Source organism: Schistocerca cancellata, chromosome 1, assembly GCF_023864275.1.
Source record: "Schistocerca cancellata isolate TAMUIC-IGC-003103 chromosome 1, iqSchCanc2.1, whole genome shotgun sequence".
NCBI classification, from domain to species: domain Eukaryota; kingdom Metazoa; phylum Arthropoda; class Insecta; order Orthoptera; family Acrididae; genus Schistocerca; species Schistocerca cancellata.
In genome coordinates, this window is record NC_064626.1 from 1,153,001,793 (window position 1) to 1,153,011,830 (window position 10,038).

General features: G+C 40.7%; 1 protein-coding gene across 2 annotated transcripts in view; it reads left to right on the forward strand.

The window, feature by feature from the left end:
• Positions 1 to 3,581, forward strand: part of LOC126093176 (nuclear factor NF-kappa-B p110 subunit) — an 88,808-nt gene extending 85,227 nt beyond the window's left edge. For both annotated transcript variants that reach the window (XM_049908704.1, XM_049908703.1), the window contains exons 16-20: positions 1,707 to 1,820; positions 1,962 to 2,195; positions 2,372 to 2,492; positions 2,606 to 2,766; positions 3,291 to 3,581. In XM_049908704.1, the coding sequence (XP_049764661.1) occupies positions 1,707 to 1,820; positions 1,962 to 2,195; positions 2,372 to 2,492; positions 2,606 to 2,766; positions 3,291 to 3,398 (738 nt within the window). In that variant the 3' untranslated portion in view covers positions 3,399 to 3,581. The remainder of the gene's footprint in view (positions 1 to 1,706; positions 1,821 to 1,961; positions 2,196 to 2,371; positions 2,493 to 2,605; positions 2,767 to 3,290) is intronic.
• The last annotated feature ends 6,457 nt before the right edge of the window (positions 3,582 to 10,038 follow it).

A 10,038-nucleotide genomic window follows, 5' to 3' on the forward strand; every position in this document is an offset into this window, starting at 1 on the left:
TTCGTTCCCTTGCGAGCAGGTTTTTGCAAGTAGTTCCTATGTTATCCGCTAGGTGGCTCTCTGTCCTGTTGCTCGCATCAACTGCCCAGAGGGCAGGACGTGCGACTGAAACGATCGCCGACAGAGAGCGATGCGAAGTTACGCTTCGCCAGACACTGCAGGCGGCAGACGACGCACAGAGACGGCACGGCATATGTGAAACACAAAATCCAATGGGGGCACTGCACAATGCAGGCAGCCAAGGTAGAAGCAGGGCAGAGGCCGGCGCTGGCTGTGTTGTGTGGCGTGCACTGTGCTCTGACCAGTAGAGGCGCTGCTGATATGCTCCGTCTCTCTCTCTCTCTCTCTCTCTCTCTCTCTCTCTCTCTGCCGTGGGAAACGTTGGAGCTACCGTTCTTTTTTTTCTGAATCACTGATTGTTCACTCCTTTGAAAGATTGAACTCTATGAATTAGTTCAAGAGCGGATCCCCCATCTCTAGTCAGCTGACAGAATAATTCAAAATGGTGCTGAAGATTTTCAGTTCATTATCCCTAGTTGTAGGTAACACACTGTGCTTGGCTTATACACATAAAGAACAGATTACATGAACTTAATGGGAATAAAAACAACCTTTCCAAACTTTTTACGGCACCTGAACATGATTATACATCAGGATGCATTAAGATACATAGAACACTGCTAGCCAAATAGTGATGTGCTTATAGGTCTACAAATTCTCACACCATTCTTCATTGTGAAGGTGTTACACTTTTTGATATAGGGTTATTCAAGGAAATAAAATTGGGAAGGTGAGTGGGAGTAGATGGAAGTTAAGGAACTTCATGGTTGCTTGTAGTCAAGTTTTCAGGGCTTGTTACGTGATACATTTCTTTGTGCTCAATGCAAAAGTCTCCCTGGATACACTCAAGTGACAGACACCTTTCTGTATAAAATTGTCTATTCTTAGTGAACTTGAAACTCTAAGAATCACAGCTTGATGTCCATTCTACTTCCTTGATCAGTCTCTCTCATTAGTAGTATGTATTACTTCTAATGACAGAGTTTATTGAAGATAGTATCATAAAATATTTTATTAGCCAAACCAGGAGGAGCCAAGCACATGCACCTAATTTGACTCAGCCTTAGGCCAAAAATTTAATGGTCTATTTAGGTTATTGATAGAAGGTGATCTGGCTAAAAATACTTTATTCAGAGTTATTGACTGCAAGAACCATTTATTATTAAATATGCCAGTAACATAAACAGTATTTCTTAGTTTTATAGTTCCGCAGAGGCAGATCCAATACATATGTTTCCCTTACCTTATGTACATAAGTTCTGTTAGTGCCATATGCTCCTGCATTCTCTCTAGGACAGCTCTTGTAGAAAATTTGTGTCTAAGGAAAACCATTACTTACCTATTTATATAGTTAACTGCTGTCACACATGAATCCATATTACATTTGTTTTAACCAGTCACAATTATCTGTCATTGGGGTGGTCTCATGCTATAAGTAAATCAGAATTCATGTGTTTCATTTCCTTTGTCTGACTCATGAGTGCTCAGATGAATGTATTGATTACCAGCTGCCTGTATACTGTCTAAGCCTTAATTCTAATTCGAGTTGCTATTATCTTTGCTTTTTCATTTACATTTGCTACTACTGTAGTTTCTGTTTAATATGCTCAAGGTTTCTTACAAAATGTTCTTTTAATTCATTTCAGACAAACATTGATGTAAATAAAAAGGATATGGTGGGATATACAGCGTTTGACCGAGCACGTGCAAGAGGAGGACGCACTGCTAAAGTACTGTGTCAGATTTTGGATCATACCAAGGTACAGTTAAGTCATTGTTCTCCACCTTAAAAATAGTTTTGACAGATATTAAGGTATGAAATAGTTTTCCGTGTGTGATTCTTCCTTACATTTATCTTTTTTTAAAGTAATGTGGAAGATTTATGATCATTTATGTTACAGTGGGCAGATTTGGAAAGTGTGGAAAGTCAGATGGAAGGTGTCTGTAGCATTGGGTTAGATTTATCAAGAGTAAAGGAAGAGCCAGAGGATAGTGATGACGAGCTTCACATTGATGAGGATGATGATGAAGATGACGATGAGGAGGAAGAGGACGACGATGACGACAACACAGACAAGGAAAGCAACAGTACTGAAATGAAAAGCCCTGTGCCAGATGAAGTTGAAAATAAACATGTTAGTATGATGTCATAAATGTTTGCATTAAGTGTGTGATGTAGGGATGAATATGCTATCAAATAAAATGCCAGTTTTCCAGCTACACTCCTTCACCTTTTTTTATTGACAAGGGAGCACTTTGTGAAGTAAATTTCTGATGTGATACAGAAATAAAACATGTTAATTTTTTTCAGATTATGTCTCTCCTGCAAGGAGTGGCTAAGTCACCAGAAAGACGTACAAAGTCTCCTGAAATTACTGAAGTTAAGGAGGAGATGTTTCCGAGCCCAGTATCTGAATGTACAATTCCAGATGGTATGTATGGTGTTAAGACTCCTGCCTACAGTTTCCTGTTAAAGAAATTCATTATTCATTTCTGGCTTGGTTCAAATTAATCACTTCAAGATAAAAATCTTTTCTTGCTACAGAAAATGGGCTCTTCAATGCCGAAACCTTATCTCAGCTATGTGATATCCTGGATTCATCAGGAAGTTGGCAAGATCTGGCCGAGCTCTTGGGTTATACATTCCTGATTGCTAGTATTAAGGACAACACAAGCCCATCAAGACTACTATTCAACTACGCTGATGTAAGGAAATCAACTTACATTTATTATATATAGTTTCAGTAGCTATATTGTCATCTTCTTTATCATCTTAGTCTTTGGAAAGCTGGGGGGGGGGGGGGGGGGGATTGGCAATCAAAAGAGGACACAAAGAGGGAAATGAATACAGCATAATATGTTGTTTGGAGATGAAGCTCTTGGTAAAGTTTGTCTTTGGCAGTATCTTACATTTCATGGCTGTTGACAGTGCAAGAAAGATTTGAGATCAGGAGACATACACTGAAATATTTCTCAAATTGGATACATGTTCAAGTACACAAGGTATATTAGACAAGGTATATTAGGATATAAGTTCTAGTGCATTTTAGGCTTGCTTATTCCATGTGAATAAAAACAAGAATTTCCATTAGTTAACATCAGTCCTCCTAAATGCTTCACTTCTTCTTAATCTCGGATCACATGCAAACTACCAAGATAGAGAACTTATTCTTCAATGTACAATAGTAATTTATTATAAATAATTCTTACCAGTTTAACTATTTTTCTAGGTTGATGGGAATGCGACAGTGAGGGAGATTCGAAACTTTTTGGATGTCTTGGATGAACACAAGGCAGTGGAGCTGGTTGATCTCATGCTTGCCGGCCAGGAATCTTGAGATCACTGTTTTTTTGTATAAGCTGTTATTCCACCATAAGTGTGCCATTGTTTTTAGTCTTAGTTTTACAAAAAAATGTTATTGTATGTTTTAATACAATACCTACCATATGTAAATATATTTTGTTTGTGGTTGATTTTATGACAGTTTTATATGTAAAATAGAACTGATGAATTTATGTAAGTTATGTCTTTATTTCACAAGATGCAGTTTGACCATTCCTTTTTCCTGCACATCGTTCAGTGAATTCAAAAAATGTACTAAACGTTTTCTCTTAATGGGTGAAATTTATCTAATGAGCTTGGAGGCAAGTTCTTCAGTATTAATGTGCAGTTGTAACTTTAAAAGATCAAATTATTCCAGCTTTAATTTGTTGCCATATGTGTATCATTATGGTTTCATGTAGAGCTTTCTGGCAAAGGAAACTTATGGTTAAGCATATAAACAAGAACTTCACCACACAACTAGCATCAGAAAAGTTTAGGCAAGGGGGGCCAGCAGTTATTTTTGATGAAATGGAGTAAACGTGAAAAAGAGGTGAAGGGAAAAGAGTGATAAGCATTGCTCGTCCCCCTCCCCTCCCCCCATTTCTCTGTGTGGGTGGGTGTGGGGCAGGAACCACCAACAGATACTGATGCCAGGGGAATTGTGGGTTCAAGGGATATGTTGGAGCAAGATTCCTACTTGCATAATTCATAGTGCTGGTGTTAGTGAAGACGACTGTAAGAAATGTACTCCCCAATTTCAAATGTCTATATGCACCAAACTCCCCAGATACCAAGTTATGTTACATCAGACTATGCATCTGATGTATTAACGAGTGTATGCATGATGGTTCTAGTAAGAGTACAGCTAAGATCACTATTCCCAAACACACTGTGATATGGCTCAAATTAGTTTTTAAGACTTCCTTGTCAATTATTCCATAGTCCTGAGGAAGTGAGACAAGCTAGCGACATAATGATGTCAGGGTTGAACAGAACTCATTTTTCATGCTTACGCTGCTGCCCAGAATATACTGATAACGGGAACCAGTCTGTAGGCAACCTTGGTTAGGAAACAATACATTGTGCCACAGCAACAGGCCATTGTAATAAGCATTGTGAAAGCAATGTTGATTCCAGTGTGCTAGGGAGTGATCACATGTTTACTCTGCAAATCACACTTTTAAGTGCCTGGCAGAGGGTTTATTGAACCACCTTCACACCAATGCTCTATTATTCCAGTCTCGAACAGCATGCAGAGAAAAAGAACACCTATGTCTTTCTGTGTGAGCTTTGATTTCCATTTATTTTATTACAATGATTGTTTCTCCCTATGCAGGTTGGCGTCATCAAAAATTGGTGATTCAAAATTTTGTGAGTAGATCCCGCCGCAATGAAAAATGCCTTTGTTTGAATTATGCCCTCCCAAATCCTGTATTGTGTCCATGACACACTCCCTTATTTCTTGATAATACAAAACGTGCTGCTGTTCTTTTAACTTTTTCAATGTACTCTGTTAATCCTATCTGGCAAGGATCCCACATCCAGCAGTACTCCAAAAGAGAGCAGAAGATGCAAAAGATCTACTAAAGAGGCTGGATGCAAAAGATCTACTAAAGAGGCTGGATGCAAAAGATCTACTAAAGAGGCTGCCTGCACTACACTACCTTGGAGAATGTCTGAAACCACTTAAGTTTTTCTCGATGACCTTCCATCAGTTACTACAAACTGTGACATCTCTGATGTAATAGGATGACCGGAGAGGGTGGCGTGGCTGGGGTTGTAGGGCGTGGCTGGGTAGAAGAAGGTGGCTGTTTTTAGCAATCTTCCTCTTTATTGTTGGTCCTTCCAATACATTTTCCAGTAGCTCAGCCCCGCTGCTCGTGTCATGGTAGAGACGTGCTTGATGTACGCAGCCCAGGGAACGCGATGCCGCGCTCGGTCAGCGGCTGTGCAGGCGATAGTGGGTTAGCAGCATGAGGCCCGGCCCAGCGCACCTCCTGCGGATGCGGTGGCTCTAGACGACACCAGGAGTCGCTGGTGCAGCAGCGGGCAACGCCCTCCGCCAGCCGGTCCTCAGGGACAGTGTCACTTACGACAACGTGACAGCTACCGAACGCCCAATCGGTCAAACTACAAGAGTAGCAATTTTCCTTTTCATAATAGTGTTAGATTCCATTCTGGATTTTCCATTGTTTGGTTTAATATTTTCATCTAATAGTTTTTGAAAAATCGGATGATAAGTATTTCATTTTGGCCAGAACTCCATCTCTCAGCACAGACTTTATTTTTTTTTTATTCTTTTTTTTATTTTTATTTATTTATTTTTTTTTTTAAGCTGCCCTCAGCACGCAATGCAAAGAGCATGTCTGTAGCAGCGAAAGGGGTGAAGTCAGTCATTAATTATGTAAAAGATGGAGTGATCGAAGCCCAATGGCTTCTGTGGCAGAAAAGGTAAGATGTGGATCTCAGATTAGATTCGAAGAAGGCTGAATTGCTCAGAATTGTGGCACAAAAGAAACTACAATTTCCAACATATATTACGCATACAAATACCACTTGCATGTTCTCGCGGTTTCTGTTTGTGCCACATGAGAATGCAGATGAGGCACTGCAGAGAGGTTTGGAATTTAACCCAAGACATTAGCGCAAAGACTGGTGGTCAGATACTTCGTATCACCACCTCTGTTCCTCTTCCCAGCCAAATACTGGCAGTGAAAATTTCACCCACTAACACAATTCAAACCAGCTTACCTCAGAGTCGACCAGCACTGCACGGACCCGTGTTTTTGACCTGAGCTATGGAGGCAAGTATAGTGTGTGTTGATACATCTACATCTACATCCATACTCCGCAAGCCACCTGATGGTGTGTGGCGGAGGGTACCTTCAGTATCTCTATCGGTTCTCCCTTCTATTCCAGTCTCGTATTGTTCGTGGAAAGAAGGATTGTCGGTATGCCTCTGTGTGGGCTCTAATCTCTCTGATTTTATCCTCATGGTCTCTTCGCGAGATATACGTAGGAGGGAGCAATATACTGCTTGACTCTTCGGTGAAGGTATGTTCTCGAAACTTCAATAAAAGCCCGTACCGAGCTACTGAGCGTCTCTCCTGCAGAGTCTTCCACTGGAGTTTATCTATCATCTCCGTAACGCTTTCGCGATTACTAAATGATCCTGTAATGAAGCGCGCTGCTCTCCGTTGGATCTTCTCTATCTCTTCTATCAACCCTATCTGGTACGGATCCCACACTGCTGAGCAGTATTCAAGCAGTGGGCGAACAAGCGTACTGTAACCTACTTCCTTTGTTTTCGGATTGCATTTCCTTAGGATTCTTCCAATGAATCTCAGTCTGGCATCTGCTTTACCGACGATCAACATTATATGATCATTCCATTTTAAATCACTCCTAATGCGTACTCCCAGATAATTTATGGTATTAACTGCTTCCAGTTGCTGACCTGCTATTTTGTAGCTAAATGATAAAGGATCTATCTTTCTGTATATTCGCAGCACATTACACTTGTTTACATTGAGATTCAATTGCCATTCCCTGCACCATGCGTCAATTCGCTGCAGATCCTCCTGCATTTCAGTACAATTTTCCATTGTTACAACCTCTCGGTACACCACAGCATCATCTGCAAAAAGCCTCAGTGAACTTCCGATGTCATCCACAAGGTCATTTATGTATATTGTGAATAGCAATGGTCCTGTGACACTCCCCTGCGGCACACCTGAAATCACTCTTACTTCGGAAGACTTCTCTCCATTGAGAATAACATGCTGCGTCCTGTTATCTAGGAACTCCTCAATCCAATCACACAATTGGTCTGATAGTCCATATGCTCTTACTTTGTTCATTAAACGACTGTGGGGAACTGTATCGAACGCCTTGCGGAAGTCAAGAAACACGGCATCTACCTGTGAACCCGTGTCTATGGCCCTCTGAGTCTCGTGGACGAATAGCGCGAGCTGGGTTTCACATGACCGTCTTTTTCGAAACCCATGCTGATTCCTACAGAGTAGATTTCTAGTCTCCAGAAAAGTCATTACACTCGAACACAATACGTGTTCCAAAATTCTGCAACTGATCGACGTTAGAGATATAGGTCTATAGTTCTGCACATCTGTTCGACGTCCCTTCTTGAAAACGGGTATGACCTGTGCCCTTTTCCAATCCTTTGGAACGCTACGCTCTTCTAGAGACCTACGGAAAACCGCTGCAAGAAGGGGGGCAAGTTCCTTCGCGTACTCTGTGTAAAATTGAACTGGTATCCCATCAGGTCCAGAGGCCTTTCCTCTTTTGAGCGATTTTAATTGTTTCTCTATCCCTCTGTCGTCTATTTCGATATCTACCATTTTGTCATCTGTGCGACAATCTAGAGAAGGAACTACAGTGCAGTCTTCCTCTGTGAAACAGCTTTGGAAAAAGACATTTAGTATTTCGGCCTTTATTCTGTTATCCTCTGTTTCAGTACCATTTTGGTCACAGTGTGTCTGGACATTTTGTTTTGATCCACCTACTGCTTTGACATAAGACCAAAATTTCTTAGGATTTTCTGCCAAGTCAGTACATAGAACTTTACTTTCGAATTCATTGAACGCCTCTCGCATAGCCCTCCTCATACTACATTTCGCTTCGCGTAGTTTTTGTTTGTCTGCAAGGCTTTGGCTATGTTTATGTTTTCTGTGAAGTTCCCTTTGCTTCCGCAGCAGTTTTCTAACTCGGTTGTTGTACCACTGTGGCTCTTTTCCATCTCTTACGATCTTGCTTGGCACATACTCATCTAACGCATAATGTACGACGGTTTTGAACTTTGTCCACTGATCCTCAACACTATCTGTACTTGAGACAAAACTTTTGTGTTGAGTCATCGGGTACTCTGAAATCTGCTTTTTGTCACTTTTTCTAAACAGAAAAATCTTCCTACCCTTTTTAATATTCCTATTTACGGCTGAAATCATCGATGCCGTAACCGCTTTATGATCGCTGATTCCCTGTTCTGCGTTAACTTTTTCAAATAGTTCGGGTCTGTTTGTCACCAGAAGGTCTAATATGTTATCCCCACGAGTCGGTTCTCTGTTTAACTGCTCAAGGTAGTTTTCAGATAAAGCACTTAAAAAAATTTCACAGGATTCTTTGTCCCTGCCACCCGTTATGAACGTTTGAGTCTCCCAGTCTATATCTGGCAAATTAAAATCTCCACCCAGAACTATAACATGGTGGGGAAATCTACTCGAAATATTTTCCAAATTATCCTTCAGGTGCTCAGCCACAACAGCTGTTGAGCCAGGGGGCCTATAGAGACATCCAATTACCATGTCTGAGCCTGCTTTAACCGTGACCTTCACCCAAATCATTTCACATTTCGGATCTCCGTCAATTTCCTTCGATACTATTGCACTTCTTATCGCTATAAACACGCCTCCCCCTTCACTGTTCAGCCTGTCTCTACGGTATACATTCCAATCTGAGTTTAGGATTTCATTACTGTTTACGTCTGGTTTCAGCCAACTTTCTGTCCCTAGTACTATATGGGCATTGTGACCGTTTATTAATGAGAGCAGTTCTGGGACCTTTCTATAGATGCTCCTGCAGTTTACTATTAGCACAATAATATTGTTATTCCCTGTTGCATTTTGCCTACTCCTACCTTGCCGCGTCTCAGGAGGCGTCTTGTCGGGCCTAGGGAGGGGATTCTCTAACCTAAAAAACCCCCATGTGCACTCCACACGTACTGTATATTAGTGACTGGAATTTGCTGGTGACATAATGAATTTGTTTATATCAGATGAAAGTGCCTCAGAAATGCAGGTCCAAAAACATTGCATGAAATGTCACTACTAAGGTGACTGTCTTAAAACTTGTGTATGAGTTGTGATATATTGTAATGATTAATGGAAAATCTCATATAAAGATGTGAAACAAATACTAACAAAGAGATAGAGTGGCTGGCCAGTACTTACCTCAGCTCAGTACAGCCGATAGATACACATAAAACAGAACCGAAAATTACATTCCTAGCTTTCGGAACAAATGTTCCTTCATCAGGGAGGAGAGAGGGGAAAGAAAGGGAAGAAGGGAAAGGAGATTCAGTTACTCACAACCCAGGCTATGAAGCAACAGGGAAAGGAAAATACCAAATAGGAATTTTCCTTTCCCTGTTGCTTCATAGCCTGGGTTGTGAGTAACTGAATCTCCTTTCCCTTCTTCCCTTTCTTTCCCCTCTCTCCTCCCTGATGAAGGAACATTTGCTCCGAAAGCTAGGAATGTAATTTTCGGTTCTGTTTTATGTGTATCTATCGGCTGTACTGAGCTGAGGTAAGTACTGGCCAGCCACTCTATCTCTTTGTTAGTATTTGTGATATATTGTGAATTTTTTTACACTGTTCCATGGAAAAACTTATTTTGTAATCAACATTAGTGCTTTATACAATTCCTGTAGTAGTACCCTCATTCAAAAAATTGTTCACACAAAATTTCACCGTATACCAATGTGAAAAAAAGTACATTTTTGGGAATTTTCAGAAGTTACGAGTGTCGTTTTTGGACACTTGCAGATGTATATTTTGGAGAATATTCGTAAGTTACAGCTGTTGTACAAACCTATTCCATAGTGAACCGGCATTTGTAATTTACAGTTACTGTAAATA